The sequence below is a fragment of the Telmatherina bonti genome (genome assembly GCF_933228915.1).
Source record: "Telmatherina bonti genome assembly, chromosome: 5".
In the NCBI taxonomy this organism is placed as follows: Eukaryota; Metazoa; Chordata; class Actinopteri; order Atheriniformes; family Telmatherinidae; genus Telmatherina; species Telmatherina bonti.
Window position 1 is genome coordinate 22,498,894 of NC_136623.1, and position 21,253 is coordinate 22,520,146.

Sequence of the window (21,253 nt, forward strand, 5' to 3'; positions counted from 1 at the left end):
CAAATTACAGTATTAGTAATGGGTGATTATGCTTCTGAAAAGGTGATGTCCGGTCATTGAGCCTCCCTGGGACTTATGAGGAGAAGATCAGACATCTGGGAAACTCCTTGAATAATTTTTTTCGCCTGAAGTCTTTGGATCTGTCTTACAATGCGCTCGTCTCTGTGGAGGTTTGTTCCTTTGTGTCTAAATGTGTCTCTGTGAGCACTTAAAAATGATACCATTTCCATTCAATATTTGCGTAACTTCAGTAAATGGAAATATGTCTTTGGCTTTAATTTTGGCAGTTTTTCTCAAAGATAATTGAGAAAACACGCACATTTTTTTCTTATGCAACTAGAAACGTGTGTATTTCATAACACCAAAGTGTAATACTTGTGCCTTCCCCACACACTCATCTGATATGATGTTTATTCACCTATCAGTTGTGGTTGTCAGTGGGAAAAAGAAGATGGTTTGGGTTAAATGTCTAACTCTGCTGAAGGTTTCCTGTTTTCTTTCCAGGGTGTGCAACACCTGAAAATGCTGGAGCGGCTCATCCTCTATTACAACTGCATACCTTCACTTGAAGAGGTGAAAGTGCTGTTTGAGCTTCCGGTTTTAAAAGAACTGGACCTCAGGCTCAACCCTCTCACCAAAAGCTGCCCTCACTACCGCCCTTATTTGGTGCATGTCATGCCCAACCTGCGAAAACTAGGCAAGTTGTGCCCATGATGTCCATATTTTACTCACATTGGGTCGAGGTTTTCAAATGAGTAAGTGGTCTCTGTTGCTTTTCAGATAGCTGTTCAGTTAGAGACACTGAGCGTAAAGCAACCATATTGCAGTTTTCCTTTGACGTTCCCCCTCAGCAGAAGAGCTCCTCTCTGAATCCAGCTGAAGATCGAAGGTACACCGAACATAAAAAGTGTGATTTAAAGGAATTTGACTCATATTGTTTGATTGGAGCGTCAACTGAAAATCAAAAGTCAGGTGTCTGTATTACACTAATAAACAAAAAAGCGATGAAGGATTTTTCATGTATAAGCTAAGATTAATGTGTGCCCATCTCAGATCTGTCAGGCATACACTGTTCCTAAACAGTCACTGAAGAAATTATTAGAGCAAATAAAATTATAAATTGTTTGTGCAATTGATTGAGTCATTAATTTCAATACCTCTGAGCATTCACATTTGCTATTTTAATGACTGTATCAGTGCCTCATCGTTATCTTGAATCACAAAGGCATTTTCTAAAATTTGTCTCATTATGAGCAAAAATAAATCTGGCTAATATATAATAATGATGCTTTGCAGGTGTATGCAGTAAATAAGTGGTTTTGGTTATAAAAGTACACAGTGTGCACAGCATTACAGTTGTTTTAGTATCCTCGTGGTAGACGAGTACCCTAGATATGTAATATGATCAGTGATGTCTTCACAGGGGGATGCACGATGGCATAGTGGTTAGCACTGTTGCTTCACAGGTAGAAGGTCTTGCTGGGGCAAGGCTTGGACAGTGGCCTTTCTGTGTGGAGTTTGCATATTCGATATGTATATGTATGCGTGGGTTCTCTCAGGGTACTCTGGCTTCCACTCACCATCCAAAGACATGCTTGTTAGGTTAATTGGTTCCTCTAGATTGCACATAGGAGTGAGTGTGAGTGGTTGTTTGTCTCTGTGTGGCCCTGCGATGGACTGGCGAGCTGTCCAGGGTGTACCCTGCCTTTCGCCCAAAGACTGCTGCTCCAGCTTCCCCGCGACTCTTCATCGGACTAAGCGGTTAGGATAATGAATAAATGTCTTAGCAGGGAAAATTGTTTACACTTATGGAGGTTTATAAACAAAATGTGACGTTACAAGTCTGACAAAAAGTGTTTATCTGGATTCTGTGTAATAACCCATCACACAACCAGTTTTATGTCTCAGGCACATTGAGTACAATCAAAAGCACAGCAAAAAGCATCTTTTGTCTTCGGCTGTGACTTTTCAGCAGAAAGAAGTTTTTATGAAAAATAAAAATGTCATTCATTTTCTAACATGCAGTACAGTAACATTAAAGTGAGTTCAGTCAAACTATAGGTCAGGTAAAGGAATAAAGCAGAGCCTTTACTTATGGTATACACACTGATTTGTCTTTTTGCCATCTCCTGTCTTGTTTGCAATTGGCAGAAGCAGTGTTCACCGGCTGGCTTTGGTTGACCACTTGACCAAGAGGCTTTCTCTCCCGACTGACTGTGAGGATATTGTGTTAAACTTTGTTGGAACAAATCATAGTGGCCAAAGTGAAACCATTTCTGACTCTGCATGCAAGGAAAAAAAGGGTAAGGTGTCAAAGTCAAAATATTAGCTTTTTATTTCAAACCAAACCAGCTGAATAATATTTCTTTCTAACTTTTCCATTTCAAACACCTGCCTTCTGTTTCAGAAGCAAAAGAGGAAAGTTCAGATTTTACACAGCAAAGAAGTTCGACTCCAAAACAGGTGATTTTGATTTCCATGTCAAACAGTTTTAGCTGTACATTTAAATTATTAAATAACAATTGTCTGACTTGTAGGAATTTGCTAAATCCATCCTCAGGCATTCCTCTAATAAAAATGGTAAGTCCTTCTAGTGTTATGTGTAGAGATGTACATCAACACCACTAGGGGGAGACAAACCCCATGTTCTGTCTTCCCCATGTTATTTTTAACATCTCCATGAAGGTGCATTAATATGTGCTTTTAAAAAAATATCTTTTGTAAAATGCCCAGATAACATCGAGTCCAAAGGGTCGCAGATGAATGAGCTGCCTCATAAAGTAAGCTTTCCCTCATCTAAAGTTGCTGAAAGACCAAAAGTGTCCTTTGACCCCGACATAGACAAACATCTACCTGCTCCTGGAAAACAAAAGCAAAAGGAACTCTCCAGACAAACCAGACATACAGCCAAAGGGTATTTTACTCCAAATCCTGGTAAGATTTTAATTTCTGTATTGTTTCAGTTTCAAATTGACCCTTGAATGTTAATGCCAACCTTTATTGCTGGTTAACCATTGTGGTCTCAAAATATTTTTTCAGATCAAAGTAAGGATAAGGCCTCCTCATTTATTAATATCTGCCCCCCTAGTCCACTTCGTCCTGGTTTAAATCTGTCTGATCCCTCTAACCCCATCTTACATCCTGCAAGACTCAGCTACTCTGACTTCAACAAAGCAGAAAGGGGCACTAGCTTACAGCTGCAAGCTGGAAAGAAAAAAAGGGTTTGTGATTAATTTAGTCTGAATTTTCAATTTATGAGGTTACATCTCCTGTCATGTCAGTTTACGGCCTCTCTGAATTTTCCTCTCAGGGTAGCTATAGGAAACCTCTTGAGATGCTTCTCAACCTGGTGGACAAACACTGGAGAGGAGAAAGATCCCTGCATCATAACAACAACTTCCTGTGTGAGTTGGAGTTTGGCTCGGGGAATGTGGTATCTGATTTCAAGATACTGAGACGATGAATGGCTTCTCATCTCTTCTATTTTCGTCTCTAGCTCAGGCAGTCCAGATCCTCTCAATGATGGAGAGCGATATTTCCAGTCGGGAGGCTGAGGTCAGGACCTTAAAGCAGGATGTTGATGCACTCAACTTTCAAGCTGTTGCACGAGAGGAAGAACACAAAGCTGAAATGCAAAATGTCTCTGCTCGGCTAGAAGAAGCTCACAGAACAGTGGTAAGTTTCACTGGACACTGGGGGGAAAGAATTTAGCTTTCTGAGAAACATGTTAGTGCTAATGTGCAGAATTTGTTACTATTAAAACAGGGTAAACTCAATGAGCACCTGAGGATCGTCTTAGAAGAGAATGTCGCTCTGCAGAAACAGCTCATCAAGTTAGAGCGGCAATATCTCAGGTCTATGATGAAAAGTTCTCCAATTACTCAGATCAGAGGTGGGAGTGAATGCCAGCAGATCCGCATGACTGAACATTTGGCTGTTTAACAATAGTATTTTGTGTTTTGTCTGTTTGTAGAAGCTCAGACAGAAGTGGAGGAGCTAAAGAAGGAGATTGAGGGCCTGAAAAAAGAAGTGCAAGAGGCTGAGAAAGTCCAGGGACTTTCAAGCATGCTGCAAGAAAGCCATAGGTAAGAAGAAACTGCAGCCTGTGCTGACACTTGGATCTGCTGTATATACACACCCACAGTGTGGGTACAGTGATGCAATATTATATCTAAATCAGCTGCCTTGTTGGTTGTTTATATGATTTGTGCGTGTCTGTGTGTGTGTTGCAGGTCCCTGGTGGCCACCAACGAGTGTTTGCTTGCTGAGCTGAAGGGAAGTGGGGAACATTCAAGTAAATTCGAATAAAGAGAGAAAATATAAAAGCAAAACTATGCCAAGCATCATATCAGCACATGGTTCAGCGATAAATTAAATTTAACTTATATATATCACAGCAGTGTATTTAAATAGTGTGTATGCCTTTTTGAGGAAGGGTTTCTTATTTTAAAATAGTATGTAGAGCCTGTCTTCCAAATGTAAACAGTGGCAGGGAAAAGCCATTCATCCATGAAACTGTGTATATAAGTGTATGTCAGGGTTGTTATGTTGAATGATTTTAGGGGTAAAAATGAAAAGGTCATAATGCGTTTCCTGGATCTGTAGCAAGATTGTCTTTTTTGTTTTTTAGGTCAGTTGTGTCTCCATCTGCCTTGTACACTGCAGTGGAATGAATGCATCAAGATTGCAGCTGAACTGTGACTTTATTTATATGTCTGCCTCAGGGCTGGAGAGCTGCTCTCACACATGCACTTTCCTCTCTTAAACCCTGATACAAGACTTGGCCTACCAGCTTAGAAAATGTATGCTACACAGAGTGACTGTAGGTTTAGCTTTTTTTCTGAATGTCACTGGTCAGTGGTTTGTGCTACTGCTGCACAGGCTGTGTGACAAAAGCCAGAAGAGTTTAGCAAATGTTTGACTTCTGATGTCTACTGAGCAGAGGCTCTGATGTGTATTTTCCTTTCTTTTTTATTTTCAATAATGCACTATAAATCATGAACACGCTTTAAGAAGTCTTGAGAACAAGAACAAAAACCACTGCATGCACTGGGGCACAGTAATACATTAAAGATTATTTGAAAAAGAAAACAGTATTGATCCTCGACATTAAAGATGCACAGCATTTGGCATTAAGCACAGGAGAACATAGTTAAACAACTGCAGCAGACAAACATACACAAAGAGACCTGCTAGTTTTGCACTTAATGCGTGATTCTTCATCAGCTGAGGCTACAGGTAGTGTATTATGCACAAAACTGTCATCATGGAAAAATATTCTACAAAAGTAGTTGCAGATTTCCCTTTATCTGGTACATTATGTCAGTAAATATTAAAACCCTGCTTTGTCTTTTTTTTTTTTTTTTTTTTTTGTAAAATCTGTGCCGTAGATGACAGTACCACACATCAAAGGTGCAAACAAATAGAATAGCATAAGAGGATAGGTCACTGTGTACACGTACAAGTTGATACATATTGATTTCAAGCAATACCAGATTTTATCACGATCCCACATTTTTCATTACCAGATACTTTAAGCAAGAAAATTTTAAGTCTGTCCAGTAGTCTGTCGTCACAGCAGGCACAGTAGTTAAGGAAAGGTAGACAAACTGCCATCTATATGCCTCTGAATCAAATGCAATATACATCACGTGCACAAAGTACAGCAATACAGGAAAACTTAAAACAGGAAGCCAGTGTCTTAAATTAAGCAATGTGGCTAAAATCTTTTAGAATATGTACACAACCTTACCACAAATATATTATAACTACTGTTTATAAATCTGATAAGGAAATAATGTAAGTAAAATGTTAAAAATACAATCTTGTACAACTGAGTTATCAACTGTGGGAAGAGCTTCTGCTTTCAGCACTCAAAATGCTTTAGAAATGTTTATTTCCCATAAAAATTTTCTTGCTATATAATAAAATAGTAAAACGGTCTGGAGGCTCGTTAGAAATTTGCATGGTCAGGATTTGTTCATTATAATGTCTCCAGAACAATCTAAATATATGAAACCTTTTAGAGCAAGCAGACAATACTCAACTCATTTGCTTTGTCTGAAGTCATCATTAGACTGCATGAAAGCCCTGAGAGGCAACTTAACATAAAACTCATGCTCATTTATTTCTTTTATGTTTTTTTTTTTTTGTATTTAATGCAGTTAACAATTAAAATTTTAATTTACTTTATATATATATATATATATATATATGTATATATATATATATATATATATATATATATATATATATATATGTATATATTTTTTTATTTTATATTTTTTTAAGGAGAAATTGGGGTTAGGAAATTGATCTCTCTTGTTTTTATTTGCTTTCAGGGCTTCTGTACCAACAACAGAGAATTAAAAAAGAGTTTAAAATCCAAACAGTAGATTTTCAACAGCCAAATAATAAAGATGAGATCAAGGGGTAAAGTTAAAACAAAAAAAAAAAAACAACTATTTAAAAATGTGTGCCAGTCATCTTTGAAACTGTAGAGCTAATTAATACCTTTCTTCAGCTAAATGTGGTCAAAGAAACATTTCCATTAAAAAGTGCGGCTTTGTTAATTCATCAAATTATTGTCCCACTTCTGCTTTTCTTGCCGCGTTGTTCATTGTGCTTGATAAATATTATAAGGCCCTACCATAAGAGAGTTTTAGTATTCATGGCATAGCAGTTTCTCTCATTTATTCTCCTCAGTATTTGGCAGTAACTCGCTAACAGACAGGAATGTACCAGCTGGTGATGACTTTGTCAAATAGTAGATGACTTTGTAAAAAATAGATGTAAACAGTTTTCCAGTTCTCACAGAGAGGAACTTAAAAACATCTCTCTTTCACACACACACAGACACACACACAAACACACCAAATAGATGGGCAGGAAAATATATGAAATCCTATTTTGTGCTTTCTATGAGTACTCTTTTAATAGAAAATCATCCTAGTATTTGATGAAATGTTTATTTTCTCGTCTTTTCCCTCACATCGGTCTGCCTTCAGTGGGTTTATTCACTTTTTTTTCATATGACCCTCGATGTTTGTATCCCGACACGTATCCAGATGTGTCAACTATGTCTACTCGTCCAGCCTTCCCCTTCCCGCGGCCGGTCTCGTCAAAGCGCTCCTTGTGGGATCCTGTAAACTTGGTGGTGTCTGTAAGACGACTCACTGTCGGTGAGGCCACGGCTCTCTGTGAGGAAGTTTGCAAAACATGACAATCGTAACTGTGACCAGTTCAAAAACAGACACGAATCTAGTCAAATATACAAATCAAAACTTACGGTGACTCCTGCGATAATCGGCGCCTTCCCCTCTATCAGCTTGAAGACCTCGGCCTCAGCCTCCTCTCCTGTCTTGTCTTTATATTTCTTCCTGGCCAGTTCTCCAAGGGCAGCCTTGAATTCATCGAATGTGATGGTGCGACAGGATTTCTTCCTGAAATGTAAATGGGAAAGGAGCTTAAGTGTGGTATGCTGGTGCTGGTGCACTTCAGAGCCTAAACTTCAAAAGATATATCAGCCTGTTTCTCAGCGACTCTGCTTTGAGGCCTGCTTTATCAGCAGCAGGTCCCTTTGAGAAACTTGAAATGTTAAAAGACAGCGAGATAAGCAAGAAGGAAATTAAGCGTTTCAAAACAACAGAAATAGTCTCTTCAAATTGTCTTGTGTCTTTGATCTCATGTGAAGATGCTGAATCAGTGTTCTCACTTATCAGATCAAACTGTTGCAAACAGTGAAAATATTGTACTGTAGCATCGTTATTATCAATTCATCTCCATCTGAGAGTTATCCAGTTGTTTAACTGGCCTTTTGCCCATTTCACTTCCATGTCAAAAGTGCTTAGTAACACTAACACAAACAGTCATTGCTGTGGTGATAAATCACCAAAACAACAGCCTATAAAGCTTCCAGTCTCCCCAGGCAACTTGCTACCATAGCAACGAGCTACAGCAAACACGAAATGTTTGGGTTTATTATCAATTTGACTCGTTCGGTGACCAGTTTTGTTTGGGCAATCCTTCAGTGCTGAACATAAGAGAGCTCCATTCCTCTGCGTCTGTTCCATGCTGTCTATTGTCAGAGAGGGAACTCGACTTTCAGCTGCTGCTTCTGTCCATGAAAGATAACCGAGTCTCCACAGCAGATCTCCCCAAAACAACATATTAAGTTCGCTAAAGAATGCAAACAGTTAAGCTGTGTCAATAATCACCAAAGGAGGTGGTGGAAAAAGTTGAAAAGGATAAAAGTTAAAAGTGCAAGTAAAACTTGTTTTTGTGTCGTGAACCTGCTGTATGTTTATATTCTGTGGTTCAGCTATTTGAGACAGAGGAGCCACATAAATGTGATCTGGACACGAGTCTGTGTCACACAAATGTAAAATGTAACTAAAAGACAACAAAGCCTGGATGTTAAAAGTATTTGTTAAAACTCCACATTCATCGTTTATACATTTTATTTAAATCCAGGTTAAAGATTCACCAGTTCTCAGCTGCATTTCAGTGGGTTTTAGTTGAAGTTATTTTTAGTATAAGTCCAAATCTGCATGTTTCTTTCAAGCTGGAATTGATCACGATTTTAACATTTTTTTATCTAAAATATTTTCCTTTTCATTTCTTTTAGTTTTTTTATTTGAAATTTTGCTTCCCTGTTGTTGAACCGTGCTGCACAAATAAACTTGCCTTGCCTTACTGTGCTGTTCTGGCTCCAAGCATGCAGCTAGCAAAGTGGAGATAGACCTCCATTCCAAGAATAAATACTGACTCATTCAGCCATGCTGTGATTAGCCAGTGCTCATTAAGATGTTTAATTTTTCGTGTGCAAGCAAAGAGCTTTGACACTGATTAAGAGGAAAGTTGTGATGTGCATCTCTAGCATGGCAGCCCTCCCCCACTCAGTCATGCCTCAAGTCGTACTACATAAAAACGAGCCCCTCCCCCAGCACTGTAACTCCTTCTGTCCTGTGGGTAGCTCTGAAATGAACATACAGAACATGCTTTGCTCAGATTTTACTATGTTTTCATCCTCATCATACTCTGGAGCTGCAAGCCTGGCTGAAATTATGTGTAGATCCTGCAGGGTCTGGATGTATTGTACACAACACTGCACAGATTCACCATTTATGTGCTTTTTCTCACTTCACTTTAACAGTGATTGCACCATGTTGTTGCGTTTCCTAAAAGTGCCCAACAATAGAACAGGATGTAATCATGTTACCTCATAACCGTCGTATTGAAGGTCTCATAGTAGTCTTGCCAAGAAAAATTCAAGCGAATATAAACAGTGGTCACCATGCCAACAGTGAAGGTGTTGATGTGGTAACTCAAACACAGAAGTTTCACTAACTTAACAAAAATAAGAGTAGTCCAAAGAAGATATCAGTTTTAAAAGTTAAAAATTAAAAATGTAATAGCAATTATATGAAATCGGATCTGAAGCCACATGAACACATTGTGACCGGTCATGATTAAGTCAACACATTTGTAGCACATTTTTTTTTATTAAAAGAAATTTTTACCACTGTCCATGTCCATCTTATCAACTTAAACAAGAGTTTCCACCTCAAATAGTTGTTTTAATTCCTCTTTATATGCCTGAAGCTTAATATAAACAGTGTAAAAAAAAAACACATTAATGAGCCCAGACAGACATCAATATGCAGCTAAAATCTGTAGTTTTATTAAGTATTTTTTACTTTTGGTAAAATAATTATTTTTTGGGTTTTTTTAAACTATTTTTTGCAAATTGAGTTTATTATCAAATAAGAGAAGTGATGTTATCTGAATCATTTAATTTTTCTTGAACAGGAAATTTTAAAAATTAAAAATTCAACTTGATTTAATTTTCCATGACTAATCAAAGTCTTTTATTAAAGCCCTAAACTTAAAACTTGAAATCAATGAATTAGAGAAAAACTGTATATTGATCTACCCTCTAAGACTACAAGAAGCCCGGTGCACTATGGGTAATGGAGTCTCTGCAAGAGCACGGACTTTTAACAACTACATTGAATCATGTCAAACATAGTTGGAAGTAAAATAATTAAGTAAAATCAAATTCAGCTAAAGATTTTTTTTTTTTTTTTTTAAATGACTGAATGGATAATGAAGGTGCAATAAAGTTAAACTAATTAAAAAATTTTGTTTATAATTCTTACATTAAATGACTGAAACAATAGAAACTGTGCAAGTTAACATGAAATTCCCAAGCGGACTTTTTTCATAGCCTTCTCACTCCTGCAATAAGATATGATGATGAATGGCTTCTAGCCATTCTTTACTATTCTGGTGCTGTCATGCAGAATAATCCTTATTCATATCATTCAACAAGAAAAGAATTCAAAGCAGCTCTGTGCATGAATGAAATCTCCAAAATAACCATGCTATAAACCACACAAATCTGTAGTTTGAAGTCCCTGTCCTTTCACACCAGCTTTACTCTGTGACTACATGCAGCTGCATGTGTTTCACTATGTATGAGCAATAATTAAACAATGTAGTTACTTGTGCGCGTGTGTGTACACTCATCTGTCAAGGTGAGATCAGCTTGAATAGTTCAGAGATGCTCACTGCACACGTGCAGAGGAAAAGTTTTTAACTAGTGGCCTCAGTATTGAGGTCAGGGCTTATTATTGGGCTGTACATCCTTGAAATCAAGCAGTAGAGGATGAATCAGTGCAGCCTGAGGAAATACAATGTGAGCCATGCTGGCCTTTTGCTCCAGCTTCCTTTTCTGATGGACAGCTTAAGATGTAATTCCTAATGAAAACTTCCCTTCCTGTGTGCTTTGCTTTGTCAAAGTCAAGCATATCTGAATGCATGCCTAAACAATGATGTGAATTAATTTTCTGACCTCTACAGTAATAAATATGAAATAGCTTTGCAAGTAACGTCTTCAAAATTCTCATCTATACAACATGTTCCTGCAACCAAACATCTGCTGTTATCACACCACATTTGTGGCCATTTGAACATACAAATTCATGAAGCGAATACTGACAGAAATCCACAGGAACCAGAAGTTCATGGGTTAAATGATCAAATGTAACTAGAATGTGATATGCAGTACTTGTGCTTGGTTCACAACAAGGTTGCCTCTGTTCTTACTTGACTTTGCTGAAGACGATGTCCACGTCCGTAAGGGTGATGTTCTTGCCGTCAATCACGCCACAGTCTTTGCAGAGCTTGGACCAGTTCTTGCCATGCATGTCCTTGCCAGTAGCACGAGTATCACCGTGGATGGCGAAACGTCGAAATGACTCCTCCAAAGCAGTCAACTCCACTGGTGTGGAGGAGCCCATACCACCTTCGCTGGTTCCATTAGATTCAGTTGAAAGCCTTTTGGACATTCGGTCTTTAGACTGTTCACTATGTGGCCTTAAGGGGACGGAGCTGATGTTGGGGTGTTTGGCTGTTTGGACCTTAAAGTCGTCTATGTTGTCTCTAAAAGAGAAAAATATTCAACATCATTTGGTCATGTGTGCGTTTACACAAGGTAGTAAAATGTGAGTTTTCAGCTGATGTCATGTCATATGAAGAAGCTACTCTTTGAAAACAGTTGAATATTCAGACAGGAAAGATTTATTAGGTAGTAATAATAAATAATAATATAATCTATTATTTTTTTATAACTAATAATAATAATTCCACTTATTATTATAGAGCAACAAAAATAAATGATCTCAGGGTTTACAGGAAAACCTTTCTGGTTTAATGAGATTCATGTGAATAAAAAGAAGTGAAAACAATCACAGCCAACACCTGGATACAAGAAATGTTGGGAAGAATTTCTGTAAAAATATGTCTCATCAGATCGCGTTCTGCTTGAGTTGTAGCAACTAATCTTCTGTAGAGTGAAAATGGTGAATCATGCTTTCAGGTTGAGACACAGGTTACTATTTTGCTTTGGCTGTCTATTTTAGTAAGGAAACTTCTGCATTGCAGGCAAAAATAGATGCATTGCTATGATCATAATACCTATGAATGGACATATATCTTATGTGGTCTAACAAAGAGATGTGTGTTACAAACGGATCTTTGTTGGGCTCAAAGACACAAATAAAAATAAAAAATCAGAGTAGATTCATATTTGCCCATATGATCTTGTGTAAATAAGGCTTATATAAAGTAAGCAACCACTAAAACTTACTTCTGGTCTGCCATGGTTGAGCAGGAATTCGGTCCTTTCTGTGAAGTACTCGGATTAGCCGACTTGTGTTTTCTCTTAGTGCTGTGAAAAAGATGAGAATGGAGGGAAGTTATGTGGGAATAGGTGCCTGCTAAGATTTGAAAGCCAGATATGGAAAAATATAAATATTTAAAAAAATCAATTACACAGCATCATGCTACACTACAGGTCATCATTATTATTAGAGCTGAATGAAGATGAATAAAAGTTAGTTTCTGTTAAAATTACACACAATTGGGAAGAACAGTTTTGATGTCTTGTTACTGGTTACATTAAATCAAATCCACCTTTACAGTGCAAATTTAATGAGTGATCTACACTTGGTGATTGTGATCCTTTGTTTTAATATAAAACTGTACCACTGAAGATGCACATTTTTAAATATATTAAAATAAGTAGATGACCTTAAAAAAAACAACAAAAAAAAAACCAAACAGAAAGCAACAAGAAAAAAGGGATGAGAATACAACAATCCTGTTGGTTTTATCCAGCTGTACTTATTCAAGTAACTAGTAATAACTATTTAAAACCATCAGCATAAATAATTAAGATCAGCCAGTTCTGGAGCAATTACAAGAAGCGTATTAGTGTTTAATCATGCACTACAACTGACACAATTAATTATGACATAATGTCTAAACCAGACTGATACACACTTGTAGAGATACATTCAGGAAACGCTCAAAACTGACAGATTCAAAAGGACAGTTAAAATAATATATTGATGACAAAACAATGAGTAATGTGATATTTTGTTAAATGCTCTTTGTGTTGTTTGTTGTCTCATTTCCTTTCACGCAGAGTTTGCTTCTGACTTCATTTCTCTATCTTGCTTTGGGTGACTTCACACAGTCTGAGCTCAGGGATTTCTCTCAAAAAAGATAATCTTGATTTGCATCTAAATATAAACAACAGCATCACTCATCTTCGGATTAGCTTCAAACAGTCATACCAAGTGATGAAAAAAAAGAAACAGTATGAAGTTATCCTGCCTGCTGGAGTAGCTGAAGGTATATGTAACAATATTAAAAGGATATGTGATGATTTTCTGCTCACCTTTCAGCTGTTCCCATGCTCAGCTTAGCATCCTTACAGAAAGCAAATATCACCCAGAAAGTCTCTAAAACAGCCAGTAGATGTATTCACTACAGCTAAAAATAACTTCCTAAAAACAAAGTGCAAACCAAAGACAGAAATGTGTTCTCTAGATTAAACCATCTGCTCTAGCTAGCAAAGTTTTTACTGCTCCCTGAAGTCACCAGTAAAGTTAGTGAACTCACCCCTGGTGGCGGTGGTAATAGCCACGCGTTTTGTTTCCACAACCCTGTGGCCAGCAATCACCAATGTGACCTCACTACGTATAGTTGACACTTAAATACAAAAGTTCTGGTTTTTAAGTACAAAAGATTGACAGTGCATAAAGCCATTATAATAAGGATGTCAATTCATAGAGAAAAAAAAAGAAGAGATTATTAATGTGTATGAATAATGGCATTCACAGCTATGGACACTGGGAACCCATTGTCCAATGCAAGTGGCTTCTCTGTGACCCATGCCCATTTCTTCACACATACAGGCATGGTGACATCGCTGAGTACCACTATTGATGGTGGGGGTTTCTGTCATATGTCATCGAGTAGTCGTGCCAACACAACTGAGATGAAGTTATTGAGGTTGCTAAAGCCACAATGTATTAGAAATTAGGTAGAATGTACGCTGTAATTCACCATGAACGATAACAGAAATCGTTTTACATCAACAAAAACATATAAATAAAAAAAAAAACATTAAAAAAAACTTTATTTAAGAAGGTGCTTACTAAGAGTTCATAGTACATCCTCACTTCACATAAGGACAAAGCCAGAGGTTTAAAATCTCAAATGATTTTTATTTTGTGTCGAGTTTTTTTGGAGGTTTTACTCTTGACTCTTCAGAGTCTTTGCACATCACCTTTCTCCCCTCTTTCATTTCCTGTCTGTGTCGCTGCTTATACTGAAAAGTCAAGAAAGCTTTGGAAAAAACAACTAAAAGATGTGTTGTGAGTCAGGATTCAAACATATGGACAAAGGAACTGGAAACAGAGGGTGTAGCGAAGAGAAAAGAAGAGGGAGCAGGTGACCATGTAGATATGAAATGAATGAGATCAGGAAGTTATGAAATCAGTACAGTATTTCAGAAGGTGGCAGCAATAAAACAGAGGATGAGGGATGAGTATCTGCTGTGAAGGACTTTTGGAAATTATTCAAACATCTCATTTGTGGACCTGTAGAAGTTTTTAGAAGATCCTAAGAGGGCAATCATAGAAGATAATGTTACAATAATTAATGCAGGATGTGACATGAATTGATTTCAGGATGTCAGTGTTGTTACATATAAGCATCAGGCAGAGATTATTTATACTGTGTAGATGGAAATATGCAGAAAATGTTCAATTAAGAGAATAATGGTATGTGAAGCCAGAAACTATGACTGTTGTAGAGATAAAAAGGAAAAAAAAACATCTATGAGGGGAACATCTGCTTTATTCCTATGACTGAAAATAAAATATGAAGTCTTAACCTTTGTTTAAGTAGAAAGAAAAAGAAAAAAGCAACAGGGTGAAAGTAAATTAATGGAATAGGTAGATCTGCATTCCATTCATGCAATAAAATAAAATACCAAAATTCAAGCAATGTATTGTTGAAAAGGTAATATTCGCTGTCACTTTGCACATTCTGGTCATACTTGCACTGCATTTTAATCTCTTACAGCATTCATCATTGTTAGCTTTATTAGCTTGCTTTTCTTTGATTGTTTGTTTTTTTTTTTTTTTTTTTTTTTTTGGTCTACTTATGGTTATTGTAACTCTCACAAAATATCACCACAAATTAATTTTATGTGCAAAAAAAAAACATATATGTTATATATTAACAAATATAATGACTAATTATTTGACCATACGAGATAGAAGTATAAACTCTCAGATCCTTTTGGTTTTACTTTTAGTTTTGGTTTTACTCAGAAGATGAGAAATAAAAGTTGTAAATGGATAGTTTTATTCATTTATTTCATTTCAATGAAGTTTGAGTTTGGGATGGGTTAATTATAGCCTCATGTTTTATTTTAACTCCCTGGTATATTAGTTTTGCATGCTTGAATTTTCAAAAACCTTTTCTTTTTTTCACATTTTTGTATATTACAGCAACACTCCTTTTCACTTGCTTCTGAAATGTCCCATTTCAGCTCCTGCCCCCTTAAAGGCCTCATCTGAAAGGCCTCGTCTGCTGTCACTGGTCAGCTGATCAAAAATATGAGAATGCAAGGCAATTATTCATTCATGTAAGTGTGTGCAAAGCTATTCCCTAAACTGGAGCTAATACTGTAGATAATAAGTACAGTAAATGAGACCGGAACACTGTCCTCTGTGGGACACAGTAACTTGTGACCCTGGATCTCAAAAAAATCTATTACATACTGAAAGACATTTTCTGTTCAGGTACTAATTCCAGATCTAAGCATACTTTAAACTCTTCAAATAATTGTCTTTTAACAAGCAGCTTGCAACAGTTTCAAGTTGAAGTTGCAGATTTACTGCAGTTTCATCATAATTGACTAGTTTTTTTGTTTTTTTTTTAGTAGGAACCCACATCTTTAAAAAGAAAAGTGGCTGCTCACTGTGCATTGTCCTCCATGCTTCACTTAGAGCAGCTAAATCTAGGAGAAACAAAGGAATCTTTTCACCCTTGTTCTACAATTTATTGTCAGTAAGTTTGAGTGACTGAGTCCTCAGTAGAACAAGCCTCCTCCAGCAACATCATGCTCAATACATAAAAGAGATCATTAACGCAGAGTTCAGGGCATGAAGTAGCGGTGAGATTAAAGCATGTGGTGCTTTTTCATGTTGTCAGATTTCTAGTCTGATACACAAAAAAATTAGACCAACACAACCATTATTTCAGAACTGTGCAGCTTTTTTTCTGCTCCACTTTGGCAAATACAAATGAGAAGCCATTTGGTTAAGAGCAGATCTCCAGAGACAAATCTGTGACTGGATGACAGCATGCTTACATACACTTGCCTCTTGGCAATACACTGCACAGATGAGTGCTTTAACTATAATTTGACCCATTTTGAACTGCATCTATTCATAGCCACAATAGACTACCATGACTGGAACATGCTATTCATTCTGAAAGGATGGACACAACATGCAAGCCAAAATACATGAAAAACAAAATAAAATTAAAAAAAAAAAAATTGCTGTTAGTTTGGCAGATGGTGTTTAGCTCATGAAATGATGTCACTGTCGTCAGAGAAATGTGAGTGCTTGAGTGAGAGGACAGTCTACTCCTCCATCAAGTCATCACGGTGACTGGGCATGTGGAGATCCCATCTGCTTTCTATCTACACCTCTTTCCTTTCCAGACAGCTGCACTGGAATATGACCATGTCAGTCAATCGTAGATTTAAAACAAGAGACCATTATCTCTTCAGTGACCCCCACATGGTCCAATCATCTGTGTCTGGTGTGCAGTACTGACTGAGGTGTGTTTTTAAGCTTTTGGTTAATAGTGAATGGTTCACATTCATTGTAACTTCAACCAAACAAGCAGCTGATATGGAGGCATAACCCCTTAAAACATCAGTAACTCAGTACTCTTTGTAGCTCAAACCCCTAAAACTGTCTCAATTTTGACTTTAATTATTTATTTGAAATTTATTGAGAAGATAGCCGCTTGAGATGATACATCTGGTTGTGGAGTCCGAGGTATAAGGTCATCACCTCATATCCTTGTCTCTCAAATCGCTCTGTGCCAAACATCCTGGCAGGCAAAGAGCTGTGAAGATGTTTTAAACAAGCTGAAACCGTCATTGCTGGCAGCAGCATGCCAAAAAATAGAAGTAACAACAAGAAAGTCCAGGGACTGATATGCAACCTCACATATGAGAGGAATATTTGATGGTAGGGAAAGCAGAAGTGTCAGTGACATTGCAATAGAGGGCTTGTTGGGCCAGCAGGAAATTAGCTCTGAATACAGTTCAGTTAAAAGTTTAACAGAAGGCTGACATTGAAGTGCAAAATGTGTTCAATAATAGTCATTTTAAAGTTCATGTAGATACCATGTGATGCCTTACATGAAGAAGTAGTGTTGGGGAAAATTGTTATGAGTTTGGTTTGTATTAAGTATTAGACATATATGCATTGATTTGCTGTGATCCTGCTGTGTTTTGTGTCTATGCACAAAGCTTTCTTTAAGTCATATGATCCTTGTCTGGAATGTGCAGACAAAGTCTGAGACAGGAAGAGTTTCCTGCAGGACATCTGTTTTTGTCAACTGCTTGGTTGACCAGTTGTCTAAAGGTTAGAGGTTAAAGGTAATAAAGTAATATAGTGAGTGATTGATGCTTAGTGAGTTCAGTTTAGTCTTAAATAAGAGATAATTATTGTTTCATATGGTGTGCTCAGCAACTAGGAGGAGTTAAGCATGGTTTATAATTGGGTGTTACTTCAGCATCTGCAGAGAGAGTTCTCTCTCCAAGCTCCAGCGTGTGCTTGTATTAGTTTATAATAAAATGTTCATTGTAAGAAGACAGTTGACTCTTAGATGTATTACAACTTCTCAAGACCAGAGTATTTTCCACCACAGTAGCAAAATGGAACTTACAACTAGGGATGCACCGATACCGATATCAGTATCGGTATCAGGTCAATACCATGTGTGAGTATTTGTACTTGGTATTAATAAAAATGTTCCAATACCACACCCAATACCAGTCAAGCCAGTGCAGATGTTTTTGACAATATGCTTCTGATGTGTTTTGAAAGAAATAAATGCTGTGAATGTTAAAATGTGACATTTTTTGTTCCACTAAAAATGAGATCTTTGTTTCAAAATCGTACATGTATAGTTGTATTTGGGTAAAATACGCCAAATCAAAATAAAACTTATTGAAATTGTTAAATCTGTAATGTTATTATATCTGTATTGGTGAGATACCTTAAGAAAGGATGGGTAAATTATTACACCTAATAAAATCCTACACAGTTATAACATCAATAATAACCATAGTCACAATAACGTTCGCATAAACTGATTTCGATTGGCAAATATCAGTATCTGCAGATTAAATTTCAGATATTGGTATCGGATTGGAACTCCCAAAAAGTGGATCGGTGCATCCCTACTTACAACCATTACTACACAATGTTACAGTCCATGTGAAAATGGTGTCTCCCTTTGGATTTACACGAGGTTTGTCCACATTGTCCAAGTCAGTCAAAAAGCAAATTCTTTATTCTGTAAAACTAGACTTTAAGCCATCCCATATAGAATCAGTCAGATAATTTACACTCTGACGTTAATTGTTTATGACAGAACTCAGAGGGTCTTGGACTGGTGTAATGAAACCTTGAAAAGACAAATCTGAGACAAAGTCAGTGACTGTGTCTTCATGTCAGGCATACCTAATTCAACCTATGGGGAAAAGATGGCAGCAGAACCATTCTGCGAGAAAACAAAAAACATTACCTTGTGGTGGATTGTGGATAACAGCTTCTTTCCCACTGGTATTTGATATAATTTTGGACATCATTAATTTGCCATCCAGCTGCTAAAATTACACTGATATAAAAATAACATTATTTAAATTTAATTTGAAGATTAACATACTGCACTTCATTTACGCACTCCAGAGCTCCATTCATTATTACTAGCCTAAATGAGGGCATAAATCTTTTTTTTTTTTTTTCCCAAGCCTCAATTATGTAACTACCTACACATAACCCAGCAGCTTCAGACTGCAGCTACAGGCGCAGAACCCTGCCACTCATCCTGTCTTGGCAGGACCATTCACTCTGGTTTTAATTGAACCCATGTACAAGCTAAATGTTAAGCAGAAGGCGCAAAAAAAAGCTCATGTTAACAGTGCAGAATATGGCTGCAGCGGCTGGAAATTTCAGAGCCTGACAGCGTTCATGAGCGAAACGCGTTACATAAACTTGCAAATGCCAGATTCACACAGAGTCCACGTGATCCGTTTGTTATTGTCAGGCCTTCATGCACCTCTGTCAATGCAGAATATTGTGCAAAAACACGAAGACATGTCTGATCTGAAAATAAGTGATAATAAGAGGCATGCACAAACATGCACACCCCCTCAGGAATCAGGTGGATTCTGCATGCTGGTCTATCTACCGCCAAAACAAGCGACAATTTCAATCTTCTCATAAACAGGATAATATGGTTGAATATCATTTTAATTACCTTGATGACACAATCCTCCAGCTCCACGTCAATTTCAGAAAATCATAATTGTGCTTCGAGCTGCCTTTAGATCTGTTTTCTCCGCGCTGCCTGCGCTCAAGTGGCGACCCAATGGTTCAATCCCTCCGAGATGCTTAAGAGAAACCAGGCTGCTGATTGGCTGCCGCCGTGTGCTCCGAGCTGTTTTCTTCTTGTGTTGTTGTTGTTGTTGTTGTAATCACCTGCACGTCGCTGCGCGGAGAAGAAGTCTGAGCACTCAACGTCTTCTGGTATTTTTGGAGGTGGAAATAAAGGGTGGGGTTTTTTTTTAGCTTAAAAATATCTGCGGCTTTATTGATAAACAACCTCAAGAGCCTAAAGGGAAGGAAATGCGCGACTGGAGCCACTGCTCACGCAGTGGCAATAAAAAAACGGAATACATATATGTTTTTTTTTTTTTATCTCAGTCTGAACGGATCCTGGCTTCTGTTCAAGCACAGGATGTCCTGAGGTCCTGATGGTGGGATGGCCACTGGAATTTGTCCTCAGGGACCACAATTTAAATATTAAGAATATTTTCAGTGACCATGCAAAACCAACACAATCATTTCACATCCTTTGCGAATGGATGCATCCAAGTCTGCCCTCTCTGAGCCATGTTCTTTTGATGTTCAGTGTACTACGGTGTGTTACACAATCAAAGTAATGGCCTAACAGTGTTGCATATTATGTAATTTCTATAGTATGCTGATGGCTCAACTGAAAAATGTTACCAGTCTGATGGGTGTACAACTAAAGGGAGCAAACTCAGAATAGAGATAAATTGATCATGATGAAGGCCTGAACAGAGTGGATGACATATTTAGCTCAAGCTGCTTCAATTGCACCACTGTGTGGTTGATACAGCGGAATTACACACACATATAAACACATTACACACACATATAAACACACAGTGGTAGAGCAAACAGCTTCATCACTTTACAATCAAACTGAAGTGAAAGCTGAGTTGCTATATATGTGACTAAAACAATTAAGAGTCACAACATCACTGGTTATCTGTTAAAATGGCTTTAAAAAGATCTTTGGCGCATATAAAAGATATTTTTTTTGTATTTACTATTTACAGTTGTCATTAAAATGACCCTTACTAGAACATGCTTGTACAAATACCTACAGAGGTACTGTATTGTATGTTATACTTCATTCAAGATGTCATCAAAGTCGAACCAGCTCAGCACTACTTTTCAGACCACAAGTCAAAATATCCAATGCATGAACGTGATCTACTTGCTCCATCACCTCTTACAAAATCCTGCCAAATCAGAAAATGTCTCTTTTTCTAAAAAGTTTTTTTTTTTATTATACTTTATATAGTATACCCGATAAATGACAATTAAAACCATTTCATATTACATTAACAGAGATAAATACAAAACAAACACAACAAAATGAATTCACTTGTAAAGAAAGTATAAAAACATCCTGTTCACATAGCAACTTAAAACCACAATCGGTTTGTATCTACAGCCCTCTAGTGGAAAACCGTATGATACAGTACAAATGGAACACATAATTTGACAGACACTTCCCATCTATAGTCTTGAATATTTGTTTTTTTCAATCCTTTCTGGATAACAGAACACATTCAGTGGAGTTGTCTAATATTATAACAGGAGACAGCAAGCATGAAGGGTTTGTAAAATAAATGACAATCCAAATAAGATCACAGAATACAGAGAGAGACATTACAGGATAGTAGCAGTAAACACATGGTGAGTATCTCACCTTCGTGTTAAACTGAACATTTAAGTGGCAGCTCAGTACAGTCAGCTAAAAC

The 21,253-nt window shown here is 37.3% G+C and overlaps 2 protein-coding genes across 2 annotated transcripts in view; one reads left to right on the top strand and one right to left on the bottom strand.

The window, feature by feature from the left end:
* The window catches only part of cep72 (centrosomal protein 72), a 6,399-nt gene extending 260 nt beyond the window's left edge, over nucleotides 1-6,139 (top strand). Inside the window, exons 2-14 of the mRNA XM_079240689.1 lie at nucleotides 43-170; nucleotides 505-701; nucleotides 785-889; nucleotides 2,152-2,303; nucleotides 2,408-2,463; nucleotides 2,538-2,580; nucleotides 2,803-2,934; nucleotides 3,040-3,221; nucleotides 3,311-3,404; nucleotides 3,497-3,675; nucleotides 3,766-3,892; nucleotides 3,974-4,085; nucleotides 4,233-6,139. Of these exons, the coding sequence (XP_079096815.1) occupies nucleotides 43-170; nucleotides 505-701; nucleotides 785-889; nucleotides 2,152-2,303; nucleotides 2,408-2,463; nucleotides 2,538-2,580; nucleotides 2,803-2,934; nucleotides 3,040-3,221; nucleotides 3,311-3,404; nucleotides 3,497-3,675; nucleotides 3,766-3,892; nucleotides 3,974-4,085; nucleotides 4,233-4,308 (1,583 nt within the window). The 3' untranslated portion in view covers nucleotides 4,309-6,139. The remainder of the gene's footprint in view (nucleotides 1-42; nucleotides 171-504; nucleotides 702-784; nucleotides 890-2,151; nucleotides 2,304-2,407; nucleotides 2,464-2,537; nucleotides 2,581-2,802; nucleotides 2,935-3,039; nucleotides 3,222-3,310; nucleotides 3,405-3,496; nucleotides 3,676-3,765; nucleotides 3,893-3,973; nucleotides 4,086-4,232) is intronic.
* A 420-nt stretch (nucleotides 6,140-6,559) lies between these two features.
* tppp (tubulin polymerization promoting protein) lies at nucleotides 6,560-19,486 on the bottom strand. Its single transcript, XM_079240262.1, has 5 exons — nucleotides 19,435-19,486; nucleotides 12,152-12,232; nucleotides 11,110-11,445; nucleotides 7,289-7,442; nucleotides 6,560-7,197 (listed from the first exon to the last, which is right to left on the bottom strand). Exons 2-5 carry the CDS (start codon nucleotides 12,163-12,165, stop codon nucleotides 6,988-6,990), a joined length of 714 nt encoding a protein of 237 aa, XP_079096388.1. The 5' UTR covers nucleotides 12,166-12,232; nucleotides 19,435-19,486; the 3' UTR covers nucleotides 6,560-6,987.
* Nucleotides 19,487-21,253: the final 1,767 nt, after the last annotated feature.